The 21,386-nt window shown below is 47.1% G+C and overlaps 1 protein-coding gene across 1 annotated transcript in view; it reads left to right on the forward strand.

Annotated features, from left to right (window-relative positions):
- Positions 1-21,386, forward strand: part of ANP32E (acidic nuclear phosphoprotein 32 family member E) — a 62,191-nt gene that overhangs the window by 12,612 nt on the left and 28,193 nt on the right. Inside the window, exons 2-4 of the mRNA XM_030187152.1 lie at positions 2,239-2,388; positions 10,286-10,408; positions 14,156-14,321. Of these exons, the coding sequence (XP_030043012.1) occupies positions 2,239-2,388; positions 10,286-10,408; positions 14,156-14,321 (439 nt within the window). The remainder of the gene's footprint in view (positions 1-2,238; positions 2,389-10,285; positions 10,409-14,155; positions 14,322-21,386) is intronic.

The raw sequence follows: 21,386 nt of genomic DNA on the forward strand, positions 1-21,386 counted from the left end.
CTCCTGTCTCGCCGATTCTGGACTTTTTGCAGGTTGGTGTACAAATAGGCTTGGCCTATAATTCCCTGCGGGTGCAAGTGGCAGCGTTGGCCTCCCTTCGTGGTAAGGTTGAAGGCGTGTCTTGATCTGCTCATCCAGATGTGGCACGGTTTCTTAGTGGGGTGCTTCGGCTCCGGCCTTCCGTGCGAGCACCCTGTCCAGCTTGGAACCTGGGGCTAGTTTTGAAGGCTCTGCAGGCTTCTCCTTTTGAGCCGCTTCGGCGAGCATCGGAGAAAGATTTGACACTAAAGGCCGTTTTTCTTGTGGCCATTACTTTGGCGAGACGGGTGTCAGAGCTCCAGGCGCTGTCCTGTAGAGACCCTTTTCTGCAATTCTCAGAGTCCGGGGTCACGGTTCGGACCATGCCTTCCTTCATGCCTAAGGTGGTTTCAGTGTTTCACCTAAACCAGCCTATTTTCTTGCCCTCCTTTGATAAGGAGGAGTTTCCAGAATCTTTTGGGCAGTTGCACCTGTTGGATGTGCGCAGGACTCTGCTGCAGTACCTGTGATTTACTATCTCTTTCAGGATCTATGATCATCTGTTTGTTTTGCTATCAGGTCCTCGCAGAGGGTCTCCAGCGTCTAAAGCCACTATTGCCCGCTGGCTCAAAGAAACTATCTTTTCAGCTTATCTGCTTGCCGGTCTTCGCCTGTAGCCTTTAAGGCGCATTCTACCAGAGCGATTTCTTCCTCTTGGGCTGAAACTGGAGCACTCTCTCGTCAAGAGATATGCAGTGCAGCAACATGGGCTTCTAAGCTGTCTTTTGCCCGACATTACAGGCTGGATGTGGCTGCTAGGAGGGATGCGCGTTATGGAGCACAAGTGCTAGCACGTGGTGTGTGACCTGTTCCCACCCTATATAGGGATTGCTTTGTTACATCCCATACGTAAAGGTTTCATCTGCTTGATGACAAGGAAGGGAAAATTAGGTTCTTACCTTGGTAATTTTCTTTCCTTTAGTCACAGCAGATGAAGCCATGAGCCCTCCCTGTATGATTGTCTGTATTGCAGTGAGTCTGATTTTAGGTGCTGTTCTTGTTTCCTGAAGTTATATTCCTTCCTTGGGGAGTCGGAAAACAGTCTTCAGGACTCTTGTTACAGTGATAGGAGGATGAGTTCATTCCCTCCAGTTCATGTTTTGGGAAGATGAGTTTATTCCCTCCAGGAGGATGCAAGTATTCCCTCCGTTTATACAAAGTGGAGGACGAGTTTATTCCCTCCAGGAGGATGAGTTCATTCCCTCCTTTTTTGAGTTCATGCCCTTGTTAAGGGGCCATCGTTCGCTGTGAGGAAAGTTCATGTTATTCCCATTGTGGTTTGCCATACTGCTTTGGAAGCTTTAAATACTGAAGAGGCAGTGGAGCTAGCTGGCCATGAGGCACTGTGAAAAGTTGAGTGCTCTCTATCTCCCCCTGCTGGTTGATGGACACAACCCATATGTAATGGCTTCATCTGCTATGACTAAAGGAAAGAAAATTATCATGGTAAGAACCTAATTTTCCCATATCGCTGTCCCAATTTTTTAAAAACTCTATTCAAACTTCATATTTGAGAAAAATCTTTCTTACAGTCTTCAGCGTACAAAAAATATACTTAGCGTCTGCTGCAGAGGGTCTTTTCAGTGTGACATGAATTGGACAAGTGGCTGTATCAAGGATCAACCCCCCCTCCCCCCCCCCTGTTTTAATGCCAATCCATACATGCCGACCATGTGTGACAACAGCGTTTGGTCAGCATGTATGGTGTGGCGTTAAAAACTGAGGGGGTGATCCTTGATACAGCTCATTGTCAACGAAACATGATTCATTTCAGATTGAAAAGACCCTCCACAGCTGGCACTATAAAAGCTAAGTAACACTGTATATTTTTTTGTACACTGAAGATTTAGAAGGAAGAATTTTCTCAATATGAAGTTTGAATAGCGTTTAAAAAAAATTGGGCCAGTGAAGATACTGGGTGATTTCAGAATGGATCAAAGAATTACAAGCAGTCTGATCCCCAAACTGAGGTCCACAAAAATTTTTCATTATAAGTACTTTATGTACAAGCTTTTCCTCAAAACATGTAATGTTTTGTGTAGACCTGGGGAAAATGTATTTCTCTAGCTGAAGATCAGTGTGTCAGTAGAAATGCTGGCATTGACTTGTGTTTACATTTTTTGGTCACTGGGGTCAGTAACTTTTTTTTTTTTTTTGCAGGTATCAGAACTGGTGCTAGATAACTGCCGTTCCAACAATGGGGAGATTGAAGGCCTAACTGAAAGCTTCAAAGAACTAGAATTTCTCAGTATGGCTAATGTAGAGCTGACATCATTGGCCAAGCTCCCCGCTCTTGGTAAGCTCAGAAAGGTAAGTGTCTCTGGAGCATCATGTTTGTTGCATTTTGAGTTACTGTCTTAACAGAAGACTCGAGGTGCTTTACGCCTTAGTAATAAAGCTCAACAAAATATAACCGGGGGGGGGGGGGGGGGGGGGCGTGTCAAGATGGCGGCCTGAGCGTTTGTGTGAATCGAACACGGCAGATTTGTTGGTAGCCTTTTTCTTTCTTACCCATTGCCGAAGTTATGCCCCACACCAAGAGGAAGGGGATAGTGAAAGGCCTGACGCTAATGGCCCGTACTTCCTCCCCGTTCCAACAAACACTGGATCGATTTACCACGCCTGTTCCCGTGCTAAGGGTGAGTGAAGCCGATATAGGGGCCGTTGGAGGAGCTATGGCCCCTTCGGACTGGGAAACATCACTTTCGCCCCCAGATAATCGACCTCCGTGCCCAGCGATATCAGGGCGGAGAGAGGAGGCAGTGGCTGCAACGGAAGGCGTTCAAGCCCAAACCTCTGATGGCGCCGACTCCGTCCTGAACGCGGAAGAAACAATCTTGGAGGAAGAAACCCCTGCGGAGATAACTACAGGCGATATGGAAGACATTACAGGGCTTAAACCAGACAGTTTCAAAAACAGCCCGGGAAACCTCGCAACTAGTGAGTAAAATTGATTCTCTGACTAACACTTTTGAAAAATCCAAGCAGGAGACAACTTTACAAACTGAGCTACTTCAGCAGGAAGTAAAAACTTTAAAATCTGTGACTGACTCTTTGACTGCAGATAAAATTCTGGTACATAGGAAAATAGAACAATTTGAGAATTTCAATAGAAGATTGAACTTAAGAATATTAAATTTTCCTTGGATTAAAGAATTGAGTCCTGTTGAAGTTTTCAAGAAGTACTTACAAGAAATCTTGCTATACCCAGATTCAGCTATTCCTCCTTTAAATAAAATTTATTATTTACCAATTCCACTGCAAGCTGATCTGCGGGATAGCGAAAAAAAAAAAGCAATTTGAGAAATCTGCCTTCGGACTCTCATGACCAGCTGGATGTATCATTAATCCTAGAAACATCTCTTTCTGAAATAGATCAACGAAGAACTTTATTGATATCATTTGTTTTTGAACAGGACTTGAATTCAGTCTTGAAGTTATACTTTAAAAATGCTATGAAAACTTTTTGTGGTCAGAGAGTATGGGTATATCCTGATGTTTGCAAAACAACCCAAGATAGGAGAAGAAAATGTTTGTTGTTTAGAGAGGAGACCCGAGCGTTGGGAGCAACATATTTACTTGCATATCCTTGCAAATGTCTGATTAAATATATGGGTGTTAAGTATACCTTTTTTGAGCCAGAACATCTTAAAGCATTTTTAGAAATGAAAAAACTGTCCATTAAACCTATAGAGTAAGTGATATCATCTGATTATAAAAGATATATAGGGAATATATAGGCCAGGCCATATATGCAAAGTTTTTTGTTTTCCTCTTTTGGATCTCCTATTATCTAAATCACTCCCCCCTTTTACTGCTTAGTTGTGGTCTAATTAATTGTATAACTTGTTTTTTTCCTAGGGCTAATGTGTGAGCCCGTAATTCTTGATATTTATAGTTAATTTTGTTCTTATCTTTATTATTCAAGTTATGCAATGTATTTCAATTGCATGTTAAGCGTGTAAAATTAAATTGATGAATAAATAAAAAATAAAAAAATATACATAACCAGCCTGAACACTACTGTGTGTTATAATGACACGTCGGGATATTTTGGGTGTGAGTATCAAATGAAGGTGGCATGCAGCAGCTTCCCGGTATATCTGTTGCTTCCTTGTCATCAAGCAGATGAAGCCATTATGTATGGGTTGTGTCCATCAACCAGCAGGAGGAGATAGAGAGCACTCAACTTTTCTCAGTGCCTCATGGCCAGCTAGCTCCACTGCCTCTTACATAAGTACATAAGTAGTGCCATACTGGGAAAGACCAAAGGTCCATCTAGCCCAGCATCCTGTCACCGACAGTGGCCAATCCAGGTCAAGGGCACCTGGCACGCTCCCCAAACGTAAAAACATTCCAGACAAGTTATACCTAAAAATGCGGAATTTTTCCAAGTCCATTTAATAGCGGTCTATGGACTTGTCCTTTAGGAATCTATCTAACCCCTTTTTAAACTCCGTCAAGCTAACCGCCCGTACCACGTTCTCCGGCAACGAATTCCAGAGCTCCATCAAAATCTGCCTGGGGGTGGCTCCTGGCTTGCCAGTTGTTAGCCGGGGTGTTAGAGGCTATAGCAGCTTCACTTTGAAGGCACATAGGTCAGCCCTTTCCCTGCCTTACCCATGCCGCCGTGGATGTGGACATATTAGCTTGCTTTTCCCTGTCCTTTCCCACTCAGTGGATGCAGGCACATTGGTTCGCCTTTCCCTGCCTTTTTCACTTATCTGAGCCTCCGGAGTGTTTTTATTTACCTCTTTTGCCTCTGCTTTACTCACAGCATTAAAATAAATAAATTAATAAAGTTGCGTCGCGCTTTAGCGCAGCGATCTTGGAAAAGGTCTTTTTCTTGAGATTCTTCTGCAGGACCGGAGCTGTGATACTCGGTCCAGTGAGGTAAGAGTGTTTTCTGACTCCTCCGGGGTGGGCCCGCGATCGGGACGTTTTTGGTGCGAAGCGCCATTTTTGAATTTTACCGCCGTTTTCGGCGATGGCTGCGGAGACTGTAAAGCACTGTTCTAAATGTGCCAAGCGCAAATCAGCAGCGGGGCTCTAATTTGTGCTGTACAGACGGTAGAGCTGGCCCTAGCATGGCGAGCAGCGATCTTTCGCGCTCTGAGCTGGCAGCGGACGCCGTTTTGGATTTTCCACATGGCGCGGCCTCCATTGCGACGGAGAGCCCTGAAACCGGGGGGGGGGGGGGGTGTCCTTTGAGTGAGGCTAATAATAGAGCTGATAGCCCTGGGCAGGATCCGGGCGGTCAGGGAGTGGTTTTCGCCCCTGATTTTGTTTTAATGCTGTATAGGGCATTCATGCTTAAAAAGGTCTTCCACAGGGATCTTCGGACCCTCTGCCTGCCCCCCCCCCCCCCCCCCCCCCCCCCCGGTGGATCCTGGCCTTTTGGAGTTGGCTTTGCCTGTTTCTTATCCTCCTGATAAACGCAGAACGGCTAATTCCCCTTCTGAGTGTGGCGCACCCCCCTTTCCCCCCCTGTGGTCGGGCTATGAGGATTCTGAGGGGTCTGGCAGAACTTCTTGGGCTGAGGAGCCAGAGTCGGGTGCAGAATTGCCACAGGAGCTTGATGATCAGTCTGCGGTGAGGATTTTCCACCGCGAGGAGCTGCCAGCGCTTATTTCAGATGCCTTACAAGCCCTCTCGATTGAAGATCCTGGGAGTGGCACAGCCGCCTCGGTTAATCCAAGGATGGCTAGTACCAGAAAGCCTGCTCGAGCCTTTCCTTTGCATGACTCTATCCAAGAGCTTATTTTGGCTCAATGGGCTGACCCTGAGGGACCTTTAAAGGTTGCCAGGGCTATGGGGCAATTATACCCTCTGAGTGAGGAACATTTGGCTCGCTTTGCAATGCCTAAAGTGGATGCCCTGATCACGGCTATGACAAAGAGAACTACCCTCCCTGTTGAAGGAGGTGTTGCCCTGAAGGATATTCAAGACCGCAGGCTTGACTCCGCTCTGAAGCGGTCCTTTGATTTGGCAGGTCTCACTGTTTGGGTGTCTGCATGCAGTTGTTATGCTGCTAGAGCCTGCCTGGCTTGGTTACAGCAGGCAGTGGAACAGCCCGGTGATGGAGCGGAGACCTTTATCTGAAGTGGCTCCGCGGATGGAGTCGGCCTTGTCCTTTTTGGCTGACGCCCTTTATGATATAGTCAGAGCTTCGGCTAAGCAAATGGCTGTAGCAGTGGCGGCTCGCTGCACTCTTTGGCTACGACATTGGACGGCGGACACGGCCTCTAAGCAAAGGTTGGTGAAGTTGCCCTTTCAAGGCCTTCTCCTGTTTGGTGAGGAGCTGGAAAACATTGTTAAAGGCCTGGGGGATTCCAAACCTCAGCGCTTGCCCGAAGATAGGCCGAAGCCTTCCTCTAAGGGTCAGGCAGTCCGCTCCTCTTACAGACCTCGCTTCCGTGAAGCTAGAAGGTACCGCCTGGGGCGTGCTGCTGGGTTCACTTCACGTGCCCGCTTTCAGCAGAGAGACTCCTTTCGCTCGGTCAAACGTTCTGCAGCTGCCGGTTCAAGGCCTAGAGTTCAGGGGCGACCCTCTCAATGATGGTGCGCCGGCCCTCTCCTCGTTTCCTGTCATCGGAGGAAGACTTTCCCTCTTTTTCGAGGAGTGGGCCAAAATCTCCGCAGATCATTGGGTCTTGGACCTGATCAGAGAGGAATATCGAATAGAATTTGATGCTTCGGTGAGACATGTTTTGCCACCAAACGGGCGGCAGTAGTGGAGACTCTGCACAGTCTGTGCCAGGTGTAGGGGCTGTGACCCCGGTGCCTCCCGCCGAACAAGGTCTAGGCTGCTACTCCATTTACTTTGTGGTGCCATAAAAAGGCTGGTCTTTTCGCCTGATCCTGGACTTAAAAGAGCTAAACAAGTCCTTAAGAGTGCGGCATTTTTACATGGAAACCCTGCGCTCCGTCATTGCGGCGGTACAGCCAGGAGAGTTTCTCACGTCTCTGGACCTGAAAGAAGCTTACTTGCACATACCAATTTGGCCCCCGCACCAGAAGTTTCTGCGGTTTGCGGTGTTGGGAAAACATTTCCAGTTTCGGGCCTTGCCTTTTGGCCTCGCCACAGCTCCCCGAACGTTCTCCAAGGTAATGGTGGCAGTAGCTGCCTTTCTCAGGCGAGAGGGTATCCAGGTTGTCCCGTACCTAGACAACTGGCTCATCAGAGAAGACCCAGAAAAAGAGAGTCATCTAGTTACAGCCAGAGTGGTTTCAGTCCTTCAATCTCTGGGCTGGATTGTCAATATGGCCAAAAGTTACGTGACCCCCTCACAATCTCTAGAATATTTGGGGGCCAGGTTTGACACAGCCTCGGGCTATGTGTTTCTTCCCGAACAAAGGCGGTGCAAGCTTCAGAATCAGGTCCATCTGCTCCTGAGGATGACCCGCCCGCGAGCTTGGGACATTGTCCAGCTGTTGGGATCGATGACGGCCACCTTGGAAGTGGTGCCATGGCCGAGAGCACACCTGAGACCTCTACAGTATTCTCTACTTCAACGATGGTCTCCAGTATCTCAGGATTATCAGTGCAGACTTCCTTGGCTCCCTGCGGCCTGCCTCAGTATGGAGTGGTGGCTCTCGGACAGCATGTTGCGGCGGGGAATGGTGTTGGCGTGCCCCGATTGGTGCCTAGTGGTGACAGATGCCAGCCTGAAGGGCTGGGGCGCACATTGCCAGGGGAAGCATGCCCAGGGTCTCTGGACGCTCGACGAGTCGGAGTGGTCTATCAACCACCTGGAGTTGAAAGCGGTGTTTCTGGCTCTTCTGGCCTTTACAAGTGACCCTGGAAGGATTGGCTGTCCGAGTGATGTCGGACAACACGACAGCAGTGGCCTACATAAATCGACAAGGCAGCACTCAGTGCAGAGCTCTAGCCGCGCAGGCCGAACAAATTTGCCACTGGGCCGAGCTGCATCTACAGTCCCTGTCAGCAGCTCACATTGCAGGTCAGAGCAACGTGCAAGCCGATTATCTAAGCAGGCATCAGATCGATTCAGCGGAGTGGGAACTAGCAGACGAAGTATTCCTGCAGATGTGTGCCAAATGGGGCAAGCCAGTGATGGATCTTATGGCGACAAGTTCCAGTGCCAAAGTCCCGTGCTTCAGCAGACGGAGGGATCCTCGCTCTGCTGGGTTGGATGCCTTGGCTCAACCCTGGCCCCTGGGCTTGCTATATGTCTTCCCTCCGTGGCCCTTGATAGGGCGAGTGCTCCTGCGGATTCGGCTGCATCCAGGAGAAGTGGTGCTCATCGCCCCAGATTGGCCCAGGAGGCCTTTGTATGCGGACCTCCGACAGATGCTGTTGGAGGCTCCATTTCCGTTACCTCTGGTTCCGCACCTGTTGTCACAAGATCCGGTGGCCATGGAGGACGCCTGCCGCTTTGGTCTTATGGCATGGCGATTGAGAGGGCGCAATTGAGAGACAAAGGCTACTCAAGGTAATTTCCACTCTCCTGCAGGCCTGTAAGCGCTCCACTTCCGTGGCTTATGCCAGGATTTGGCGCCAGTTTGAAGTCTGGTGTGTTTCAAGAGCGCTTTCTCCGTTGCGGGCTCCTGTCTCGCCGATTCTGGACTTTTTGCAGGATGGTGTACACAAAGGCTTGGCCTATAATTCCCTGCGGGTGCAAGTGGCAGCATTGGCCTCCCTGCGTGGCAAGGTTGAAGGCGTGTCCTTAGCTGCTCATCCAGATGTGGCACGGTTTGTTAGTGGGGTGCTTCGGCTCCGTCCTCCCGTGTGGGCACCTTGTCCAGCTTGGAACCTGGGGGGTTAGTATTGAAGGCCCTTCAGGGGGCTCCCTTTGAACCGCTTCGGCGTGCTTCAGAGAAAGATTTGACACTGAAGGCTGTTTTTTAGTGGCCATTACTTCGGCGAGACGGGTGTCAGAGCTCCAGGCGCTGTCCTGTAGAGACCCTTTTCTGCAATTCTCAGAGTCAGGGGTCACAGTTCGGACCGTGCCTTCCTTCATGCCTAAGGTGGTTTCAGCGTTTCACCTAAACCAGCCTGTTTTTCTTCCCTCCTTTGTTGAGGAGGAGTTTCCAGGTTCATTTGGGCAGTTGCACCTTTTGGATGTGCGCAGAACTCTGTTGCAGTATCTGCGAATTACAAATTCTTTCAGGACCTCTGATCATCTTTTTGTGCTGTTTGCAGGTCCTCGCAGAGGGTCTTCAGCGTCTAAAGCCACTATTGCCCGTTGGCTCAAAGAAGCTATCTTTTCAGCATATCTGCTGTCTGGCCGGGCTCCGCCTGAAGCCTTTAAGGCACATTCCACAAGAGCGATTTCCTCTTCCTGGGAGGAAACTGGAGCACTATCTCTTCATGAGATTTGCAGTGCTGCAACATGGGCTTCTAACCTCTTTTGCGCGACATTACAGGCTGGATGTGGCTGCCAGGAGGGATGAGCGTTTTGGAGCACAGGTGCTAGCGCGTGGTGTAGCTTGTTCCCACCCTATTTAGGGATTGCTTTGTTACATCCCATACGTAATGGCTTCATTTGCTTGATGACAAGGAAGGGAAAATTAGGTTCTTGCCATGATAATTTTCTTTCCTTTAGTCATAGCAGATGAAGCCATGAGCCCTCCCTGTATGATTGTCTTTATTGCAGTGATTCTGATTTTAGCTGCTGCTCTTGTTTCCTGAAGTTATATTCCTTCCTTGGGGAGTCGGAAAACAGTCTTCAGGATTCTTGTTACAGTTATGGGAGGATGAGTTTATTCCCTCCAGGAGGATGCAAGTATTCCCTCCGTTTATACAAAGTGGAGGACGAGTTTATTCCCTCCTTTTTTGAGTTCATGCCCTTGTTAAGGGGCCATCGTTTGCTGTGAGGAAAGTTTGTTATTCCCATTGTGGTTTGCTATACTGCTTTGGAAGCTTCAAATACTGAAGAGACAGTGGAGCTAGCTGGCCATGAGGCACTGAGAAAAGTTGAGTGCTCTCTCTCTCTCCCTGCTGGTTGATGGACACAACCCATACGTAATGGCTTCATCTGCTATAACTAAAGGAAAGAAAATTATCATGGTAAGAACCTAATTTTTCCTTACTCTGCTTTTAGCTCCTGTAGCGTTTGATTATTTCATGCAGAGTGACTTAAAGGTTTCTGCTGTACTTTTCAGAGCCTGCTGAGCCCAGAAACTATTTTTTATATGTACACGTTTCCCATTTGGCTTGGCTTTATTTTTCCTTTGCTTGCAGTTAGAGCTGAGTGATAACAGTATCTCAGGAGGACTGGAGATCCTAGCAGAGAAGTGTCCGAACCTCACATACCTCAACCTAAGTGGCAACAAAATCAAAGATCTCGGTACAGTGGAAGCTCTTGTAAGTATAATCTTAATGCAGCTCTACATCGTGTCCTGGAAAAGGGAAATATTTGGAGATCTTGTCCTTGATATAGAGATCTGTCCAGAAATCTGGTGGTGGTTTATCATCTTCAGGGGGGGGGGGGTTGGGGCTTCTGAAGTGCACAGAGCTTAGTTCAGTAATTTCTATAAGGTGAATGATTCTGCTTTATCTGGAGATAGAAGTTGCAGGTGCACCCTTAGTCCTGTTCCTAAAGCTTGAATATAAATCTTTTTGTATCTCACCCACCTGTATCCTCACAATTTCAACAAGGAAATATCTCAAGATTTAAACACAGGACCTCAAAACTCCCGATAGGGGTGAATACTTAACGTATTAACATAATCCACTATCATCAATGGACGTGAGATGATATAGGTCTCCAAAATAAGAAAAAGAGAAAAAAAATCAAGTAGAAAATCAGGTGATTTAAAGAACCTTTTTTTTCACAAATTGAGGAACGAGTGACCATACAAATCAAATAGCAAAAAAATAGCCAAAAACCGGAATATAACCAAAACCAAATATAGTAGGATGCTCACAAAAAAACAAAAACAATTACAAGAGCATGGCCAGCCCCTCAAAAAAAGAAAAGAACACTTAGCTGTATCTGTAGCTAATAACTGTGGCTATAGCTCTATTTGGCATACAAACTTTTCATAGGAACCGCTGCTCAAGAAGTCTCTAATGGCTGACTTCTGCCGTTTCAAACAACATTGAAGGAATTCCACAATTAGACGCGATGTATCTCCCTCCAACAAGTGCACCTTGTTTTGCAAATCTTCATGCTGCCCCAGGAAGGAAAGAATTTAATTCCATAAGAGTAATCCACTACCATCACTGGCTCAAAAGATGGTGCCGAGAAGTCGCAGACGCCAGTAATTTAGAGTCCAAAATGCCTGTTAAGCACTCCCATGAAAGCCGGCGAAACCAACAGGATCGTAAAGGAACCATTATGAAGACACCAATCCGCCAGCACCCCAATTACATAAGAGCCGGCAATAGTACCCGAAATCAAAAATAAGCATTCTATTCAATGTTTCTGTTTAGACCATTCGGTTCCACTGTATACAACTTGAAGATCCATTGTTGCTCTTCTAGCCCCCTCTAAGTACAAGTATACTATGTTATTCCCACATGTGGAGCCTCAGTGCAGACACTGAATCGCTAGCACTAGGGAAAGGCTAGTAGTGTTCCATCGCGAATGCACAGGTGCCTTCCCGTCCAGAGCTCGAGTGCTGGTTCCTCAGTCTTCTTTCTGCAGAGCTGAGAGGACATGTTTGAGTAGTCTCCTCATGCTTAGTTTTTCACTATTGCAAGTGTCTTCCCCTGTGGGTTGTTTATTTTTTAAATTTCTCCTGTTTTCCCTTCCTCCGCTTTTTTAGGTTAACTTTTTTTTTTAGCGAGTGGCTGTGTGGTTAGGCCGCAGCCCTGACCTCAGTTTGAATGCTTTCCATTTTTTAATTGTTCAAGATAGAAGAGTTTAGCAGAAATTTTTTTTGTGTCCCAGAAGGCTCTCAGTGGCTTCAAGTGGTGCACTAAATGTCACTGCATTGTTTCATTCACGAACTCACACAACTGGTACATTGGGTGCTTTAGACCCCTTTGTGATTAACTTCATATGCAGGTGCAATTGGGTCAACAGGAGAAGTTTTTTGGTTCTTCGAAGGCTGGACCATCGTCTTTGGCACCGGCGGCATCAACTTCCATGGCTGCTCTTACATCGGTAACCACTGGGAGTTCACCGACATTGTTTTTTTTTTGTCAGAGAGATGGCTGCGGCCATCCCATTTAAGTTGGAGACGGAGGAGGAGTCCAGGGCAGAGATGTCTGTCTTGGGCTATTAGTCTCCTCCTAAGGAAGAGGTCACTGTGCCATTGCACCCTATCCTTAGGGATGCACTGATGAGGAACTGAGAATTTCCCCTCTCAGTGCAGGTAGCACCCAAGAAGGTGGATATGCAGTATTATATCCAGAAGGCTCCCAGATTTGAGAGCCCAGTTGCACCACTCTTTCGTGGTCAAATCCAGTCTCAAGCTAAGAGCTCTCATTCTTACGGCTCGGTGCCACCAGGGCGAGAGGCCAGAACCTTTAGACTCATTTGGGAGGAAAGATTTTCAGGCCTCGATTCTCGTTGCCTGCACCCAGCTCTGCATGAGCCTTTACTTGAAGTCTCTAATAGTACACTTAATCTGGTGGATTCTCTCCCTGTAGAGCAGGCTGCTGAGCTTCACCAGTTGGCCAATAAGCAGATGGAGTGTTGGCATTATTTGGCCAGGGGTGCTTATGACACTTTTAGTATTGCATCCAGAGGGTGTATAGAATCCAACTCCACAGTTGTAGGCCCTATTCTGTTCAGGCTGCACCTACACCTAGTTTGTGTGCATGTATGTATACGCACATACACAAGAGTTTCAGGTTGGTTGATTTAGTCATGACATTCAAGACTCAATTATGGATTCCCATATCTGGGAATAACGCAGTCTGCTTGTCTTAAAAAGCAAAGATACTTACCTGTAGCTGGTGTTCTCTAAGGACAACAAGCAGCTTATTCTGACATACCCTCTCACCTCTCCTAGGAGTTTTCGATTGTACCCTTTGCTTTTCACGTGACTGAGGGGCCCATACTTGAACGACGGGCGGGAAGGCACCACTGCATGCCTGGTAGGACACTGCTAGAACTTGCTTCAGTTTTAATGATTCAGTGTCCACACTAGTGCTCCGTCAGATGACGTCACCCGTATATGAGAATAAGCAGCCTGCTGTCCTCTGACAACATCGCATACAGGTAAGTATCTTTATTTTTTAGTCTGGCAAACTTCCACCTCTTTTTGGCTTCCAGCTCACATGGAACTGGCTTCTGTTGGGCAGCAGCACTTCAAGATATCATTTATGGTGATATAGGGCTTTTTCCTGTTTTTTATATGCCCCTTCTAACTCAGCCAACCATCATGAACAGCAGTGTTGGATCATGTGCCATAAAAGGAAAGTCCTTAGTAGTAAAAGTACATGTATTAATATTTATGTACTGCACATCATCCAAAAATATCAAAGCAGTTTCCATCAATATATAAAAATAAAATACAACCCACAACAATCTAAAAACAGGCTATGTTGCATATAAAAACAATTTTAAATAAGATACCACCTAAAGAAGGGCTAGGTGTAATTTTTGCAAACGGACTAATTTATATCCTATGTCTGGCCACTAGGTGTCCACGTTAGATCATAGTGGAAACTCCCAGGAGCCTAATGCAGCATCCTGTCAGCTGGTCTAGAGCACAGAAACAGCCAGGAGTTCAGTCATTTTCTGAAAGATAGCAATGACTGAATTTGTGATTTGTTTGACTTTTCCTGGCAATTAAGTATATATGATTAGGCTGGTCTTAACTGGAAGGGATTTGATGAGTAGTCTTGTTTTAAGATGGTTTAATATTTTTTTTGTTATACATAATTTATAAACAAACAATGATGTTTGTAACAAAGTTAGATTGTATTGGTAATGCAGGCTATAAATCTGATTAAACATAATAAAGCAAGGATAATGTTTGAGATTTATGAAAGTTATAAAATTGATAACTTGAATATTTGTGTTGTAGATATTGTAGTTGTTGTAGAAGCTTGGCCATCTTGAGATGCTGATTAACATTTTAATTTGCCCGTTTACTGTGGCTTTGCGTGTTCATCTACATTTCAGGAGGAACTAACTGCCTGTTGCCTTTTCAGCAAAACCTTAAAAATCTGAAGAGCCTCGACATGTTTAACTGTGAGATCACAAACCTGGAAGATTACCGAGAGAGCGTATTTGACTTGCTTTCCCAAATCACCTTCCTTGATGGCTTCGATCAGGAGGACAATGAGGCACCTGATTCTGAAGAGGAAGAGGAGGATGGTAACCTAAGCTTTGGCATGCAGAAAGTTCATGGGTCAAGTTATATGTATATGTAAAGACCATGCTAAGTTCTTACTGATTGCCAGGGGTTTGAGTGTCCTAAAAGAAGACTTGTATAAGGTATTTTCCCCACCTTCTGGGAAATAAATTGAGAAATTGATGTATGTTTTCTTACCTGTCGGTTACTTGTGATTTGGACTGGCTGCTGCTGGATAAGATACTGGTCTCCATGGCCTTTCTTACGGCAGTTCCCCTTTTCTGGAAGAGGCAGATCACTATGGAATTCTCTTCCTCAGCTAGAATGTCCCCCTTTCTAAGTCTTCTCCAGGATTGGTTTGACCTCTGTACGAAAGGGAAAGAGCAACTGCTGCTACTGCAGTCTTTCCTTGTGGTGGGTGGGGGAATTTCTTTTTTCACAGCACCAAAGCAGAAGAGCCTGGGAATGCTGGAGAGGTCAGTAACTTGGCTCCCTGCTTCAGGTAAATTCTTGGGGGGGGGGGGGAGGTGGAGGCGGGCCCATCCCTGTCGAATAAAGGCCCCTTATAGCTGAAAAGTGAGGCATCTGCCTAACTGGTGGGAATCAGCAAGGCAGGGCCTAAAGCACCATCCTTTTAAAGTTGTTAAAAGCATCTCTTTTTCTATTGAGGAAATTAAGAGCTATACAAAGAAATTTTGAGTTGTCCTGCTTTAGACTTGTAGAACAATCATTGTTGCTTTCTAAGTTAGGTTATTGCAACATTGTTTATGTAGGTTGCACAAACGTGGTCTTGAAAAATCTTGACAGTTCAAAATGTAGCGATGAGTTTTTTCTTTATGCCAGAATGAACAAATATTGCCATCTTCTATATATATAAAAGGCGCCACTGAAGCCTCCAGCAGGAAGTGTGAAGCGCCAGAGATATCTGGTTTCCCCATGAGTGAAGGAAAACAGCACAGCAGGAAATCCCACCAAACAGTGAAGGACTCAGAGGGCGGAGGGGAGAGAGATGCCCTCACTCTCTCTGTAACAAAAACACAGAACAGCAGGAAACACTGAAGGACTGGACTCGGAGGGGGAGGGAGAGAGGGCAGAGGGCAGGGACACACACACTCCCACATGCACACTCTGAAGAAAACCTTGCTAGCCCCCGTTTCATTTGCATCAGAAACGGGGCTATTTTTACTAGTATTTTTATAAAGTTCACTGGCTACCTGTGGTGGCAAGGTCCCATTTTTAAATTGTCCTCAGTGGTTTTCTGTCCCTTTATGATGGTATTCCGTCATATGTGGTTGGGGTTTTTTTTTTCTCAACTAGGGTCAGGTTATTTTAAAATTTCTCTGTTCAGTTAAATCTATATCATTATCTTACAAAGCTGCTTCAGTTTGGAATTCCCTTCCTATGTCAGTTTGTTCTCGGATTATTTAAGTTTTAGAAAACAGCAAAAATCTTTTAAGAACTGAGGGTTGATTTTTAAATTCTTGATTGTAATGATGTCCTGGATTTTGTCATTGTGATACACATGGAATTGTAAGTTTTTGTGGAATATAAAATTGATATGTAAAATGTACATATGGCCACCTTTTTGGTCACAGCTGTAAGGACTAACTATATTCTTAAAAAATCCAAAATGGAGTTGGCAGTGGGTGAGAGGAATAATAATTTACCTCTGCCTGCAATGTGAACCCACAGTCTACAATTATTATGCACACTTTATACTGAGAGTAATAGACACAAGGCTCAGATGTTTTAAAAAAGTAAGCTGTTCATTCTACTATTGGCAACAAATAATAGACGTGATCAGAGACAATAAATTATGCTAACCCAAAATGATGGCAAAAAGGGTCTAGATGTTTCCAAGATAAGCCCACATTCAATCCTGAAACTAGGATACCTAACAACCCCAGGCACTCATGGGCACTAAGGAGATAACAGTTCAGACCTGACAGATTATATCACTCATGCTGGATCTGGAAGCAACACTTGGTACATGATGAGTCAGGAACATAGGCAGCAGGTGGACTCCCCAGCTGGGAAGTCTCAGGCAGCAATGTCACAGATTAGCGAGCCTTCATCGGGTGGCATGGCTCAAAGCCAGTGCCTTCTAACTGATAGCACCTTCAAGGAAGGGGTCTTTATACCTTTCTTAGTGCCTGGTGGTCTGGAACATTGTGACCTGAAGTCCCTGTAGTGATGTCAATGCTGATAAAGGCAAAACCTAGACAATAACTTCTGTTCTCAGAGGACAAGCAGGCAGGCTGCTTGTTCTCACATGTGGGTGACGTCCACGGCAGCCCCAGGTCTGGAAAATCTTCCTACCAACAAAGCTTGCTAGAGTCTTTGCAGGCGTGTGCATGGCCATCTTCTTGCTCGTTGCGCGAGAGTCCCGCTTCAGTCTTCTTTTTTCCGCGGTCAAGAGCGGCTGTTTTACGGCGTTCTGTTCCTTCAGGGGAAGAGGAGCCTTCACTTCTCCAGCTTTTTTCGCCAATTTTCTTTGTGTTCGCGTGTGCAGCTCGCGTTTGAGCTGTTCCGTTTAAAAAAAAATTTCCTTTATTTTCTTAGTTTTTTCCCTAAGTAAGTTTACTTTCGTTTGCGTGTGCAGCCTTTTTGGCAGCCCGTATGGGTTTCTCCCTTTTTTGTGCCCTTCTTTTGGTACCATCGTGAGTTTTGATTTTCGCCGCTGATATTTTTCCGCTGATGACATCGAGGATCGCCAGCGGCTTCAAGAAGTGCATTCGGTGCAACCAGGCAATCTCAGGCCCCGACATGTGTAAGTTGTGTTTCCGCCTTAAAAAGCGGACACAGACATCGAGACAAGGCAGTGGGAACATCTGTTTGAAGCTTTGCCCGGTACCGAGGTTATCGGCGGTGTCGATGTCGGCACCGGAGAGTGCATCAACGTCAGGAGCGCAGGTAATGGCTGTCCAGAGACCATCTCACGCTGGCAGCAGTGAGCCATCGAGGGGGTCTCCACCTGCCTTGAGGGCACCTGCGGTGCAGGCCCATCAGCACCGACCCCGAGGAGGCATGTGGATTCCACGTCCTCGTTGGTACCAAGGGGTACCGGTGACATGTCTTGAGTGAAGGCGAAGAAGCACCGTCATCGGTCCCCTTCTCATCACGGTACCGAGAGCTCTGGGCCGTCGAGGGATTCAGCACCCGTGAAGCGTCTACGCCAGGTGGACCGCTCACCCTCCATACAAGAGGTGTGGACGCGCCGGTCTCCGGACAGCCCGGTACCGCCTCCTCGTCCTCTGCAGATTCTTGCTTCGACTCCTGCACCGATCCCACAGCCTTTCTCGACACTCTTGACGAGTACCTCCGAGCTATTCTTCCAGAGCTCCTGGAAGGGCTGCTGCGACTGTCCCGGTACCGGGGATGTTTGTGCCTACGATACCGTCGATAGATGCGGCGGCTGGCTCCCCGCCTGTGGTGAGGCCTCTGACGTCTGTGCCGCTTGCGGCATCGGCCTCGGCTGCCACCCAAGTTGTCTGCCCGCTGACATCGAGGGAGGGAGCTTCATCGCCGCCAACATTGGAGTTCACTTCTCGACATCGCCCTGTAAGTGTTTAGACAGTTTAATGTTGATCTTCCTTAGCGTCCCTCAGGACTGGCCCAGAATGTGACTGATGGGTTGTGCACGCCTTCCAGCAGGTAGAGACTGAGAAGAAAAAACTGTGACTCTAGTGAGCCAATAAGAGTCCTTGCCAGCTAGAGAAAGATCCAGTAATTTCAGTCTCTAGCAGGTGGAAGGTGGTGAGCCCTTCAGTCTCAAACTTTTTTTTCTCTTCTTTTCTCTCTATGGAGTAAGCTTTCATTGATGTTTTTATCTCTCTTGTGTCTCTGTGCATTTATAAAAAAAAAGAACCCCCCCCCCTGTAATTTGGAGGCTGGGGCCTGTGGGGATCTCTGAGCCTCGGGGGTGCCACACTCGGAAGGCCGAGTCTCTCTCTCCCCCCCCCCCCCCCCCCCCACCAACATCCTCCCTGGTGCTACCTCATTTCTTGTAGGTTAGCCTTTTTTGCTTTTTAAAGCAATTTAAGAGTTTCCTAAAGCCCCTCGAGGAGGGAAGTGTTAGAAGAGGGAGAGGCAGCTGCTGTTTGGAAAAAATAAAAAGGAGAGCCTCCCGGTCTGCTATTTTGGCAGAGCCGTTTTGGGCAGTAGCAGCAAGCAGCGCAGCTCCGGAGTGGTTCGCATCGGGCCGATCAGCTGTTTTTTGTGCTGTTTGTCAGCGACGGGGTTTAGGTGCGAGTGGGGTTTGCTGTTTCTGTACCGCTGCAGAGGATTAGGATACAGAGCTTGCACAGTTGTCGGTATCGGCAGTCGGGGGTCCGTTTCCTCTGGTGGGCCAGCGGTCGCGTCTCCTTCTGCTCCGATTTTGGCGGGAAACACCGCCATTTTAAATGGTTCCTCGCTGGTTTTCTCACAGGCCCCTCTGGCTTCTGAACCTGTTTCTACTCCTCAGCCATCAGTTCTGGCAGCGGGGGAAGGAGGTTTTCCTCCTGATTTTGTGCTTCAGATGTACAAAGCATTTCTCCTCCATAAAGCTGAGCCGGTGGACCCACCTGGGAAGCGTTCTCTACAGGGTGCCTCTGCTATTCAAAGTAAACGTATTAGATTCCCTGAAGAGTTTGATCAGGGTTTTTCTTTTCCTCAGTAAATTCCTTCATTAGAAGATGTGGTATTTTTTCCTGAAGAGCAGTTTGCTGAAGATATGGAGCAGTTTCCAGAAGGTGAGGGATCTCTTCCTGTGGGAGAGGATCCCTCTGTGGTACGAGTTTTCCATAAAGATGAACTTCAGGAGCTTATTTCACAAGTTTCTTCTACTTTGCATTTTGATGATGTCAGAGCCCAGAAAGCTGGATTTGCTGGTCAAAGGTATCCGCAGAGCAGGTAAGTCCTTTCCTATGTATCAGGATATTAGGGATATTATTCAGGCTCAGTGGGAGTCTCCTGATTCTGCCTGTAGGCTTGCTAGGTCCATGGGTAGGCTTTATTCGGTTCCTGACTTGGATAAAGACCTTTTACGCTCCCCCGTAGTGGATGCGGTGGTCTCCGCGTTTACCAAGCCTAATACTGTCCTGGTGGATGGTGGCACGGCTCTGCAAGATCCCCAGGATCGACGTATTGAATCCTTGTTGAAGAATTGTTTTGATGATTCTGCTCTGGCAGTACAGGTCGCAATTTGTGGTTCCTTGGTAGCGAGAGCTTGTTTCCGCTTGTCTGAGAAACTGTTGGATCATTCTTCAGATGATCTTTCTGATATTGATATTGAAGTGGCTAAGTTGGAAATGGGGTCAGCTTTTTTGGCGGATGCTCTTTATGATTTACTTTGGTCATCTTCTAAGTCTATGGCTCTATCGGTTGCGGCTCGCCGTACGCTTTGGCTCCGTGGTTGGTTGGCGGATGTGGCCTCTAAATCTAAGCTTAGTTAGTACATTTCCTTTTAAAGGCTCTTCTTTTTGGAGAAGAATTGGATAAGCTGGTGAATAGCCTGGGTGAGGCTAAGGTTCCTAGATTGCTGGAGGATCATCCTAGAGATTCTGGTCGTGGCAATTTCTCAGCTCGTGGTAGAGGTCGTGATTTTCATCGTTTTCAGCCAGACAGAGTTTTTCAGGGCCAACACTCCAGATTTTTTCAGAGGTTTCAGTCCTTTCGGGGAGGTCAAGAGGCAGGGAGTTCTCTCTCCTCTGCCTCTCACACTCAACAATGAAGGTCTGCGGGCCCAGCCTCTAGTGCCAGTGGGCGCTTGATTGGCGCAATTTCAAGAGAGGTGGGGTCAGATTACTTCGGATCAGTGGGTATTAGAGGTTATTCGAGACGGGTACGCCTTAGAGTTCACTTACCCTTTATCGGATGCTTTTCTAGAATCCCCTTGTCGTTCTCGCATCAAGGCTGCAGCCGTCCGCAATGCTCTTCGCAGACTTCGAGCTATTTGTCCAGTTCTTTCGGCGGAAGAGGGTCAAGGCCGTTATTTCATTTACTTTCTAGTTCCTAAGAAAGAGGGTTCTTTTCGTCCGATTTTAGATCTCAAGGCGGTCAGTCGAGCCCTCAAGGTGCCTTCTTTTTGGATGGAGACTTTGCAGTCCGTCATTGTTGTGGTGAGGCCTGGAGAGTTTCTGATTTCTGTAGATCTTACAGATGCCTACTTCCACATTCCTATTCGTCCTGCACATCAGCGTTTCCTACGTTTTGCTGTGCTAGATCGGCATTTTCAGTTTCGGGCTTTACCTTTCGGTCTTGCAACTGCTCCTTGGATGTTTACCAAGGTTGTGGTAGCGGCGGCTCTCGGAATGGAAGGCATTTTAGTGCATCGTTACTTAGATGATTGGTTGATCCGGGCAAAGTCTTACACCGAGAGTGTTCAGGTAACTGCTCGGGTGGTAGAATTCTTGCAGCCCCTAGGTTGGGTAGTCAATGCACAAAAGAGCCGTCTTCAGCCTTCTCAGGCGATGAGTATCTGGGAGTCTGGTTTGACACGCAGCAGGGTCGCGTGTTTCTTCCTCAGACCAGAGTTCTCAAGTTGCAGGCTCAGATTCGTGTCTTCTTGCAGAATTTGCTTCGTATGCCTTGTAGCGCTATAGAAGTGATACGTAGTAGAATTCGAGGCCGTCTGCAAGAGACTATCTACAGATCTTAGGCTCCATGGTGGTGGCGATTGAGACAGTGCCCTGGGTCAGGGCGCACATGCGACCTTTTCAGAGGTCTCTTCTGTCGAGATGGTCGTCCCAGAAGGATTCACTTCAACAAACATTACCACTTTTGCTCCAAGTAAAGACCAGTCTACGTTGGTGGCTTCGGGAGGCCAATTTGACCAAAGGAATGCTTCTAAATCAGCCCAGCTGGACTGTGGTGACAACTTATGCCAGTCTCAGCGGCTGGGGAGCTCACTGTCAGGGGCAGTTTGTGCAGGGTCTCTGGTCTCATCAGGAGACATTGCTTTCAATCAACCTTAGAGACTAGAGCGATTCATCTGGCGCGCCAGTGGTTCCTTCATCTATTGAGAGGCCGAGCAGTGCGAGTAATGCCAGACAATGCCACAGCAGTAGCATATATCAATCGGCAAGGAGGGACGAGGAGTCTACCGT

Source organism: Microcaecilia unicolor, chromosome 14, assembly GCF_901765095.1.
Source record: "Microcaecilia unicolor chromosome 14, aMicUni1.1, whole genome shotgun sequence".
In the NCBI taxonomy this organism is placed as follows: Eukaryota; Metazoa; Chordata; class Amphibia; order Gymnophiona; family Siphonopidae; genus Microcaecilia; species Microcaecilia unicolor.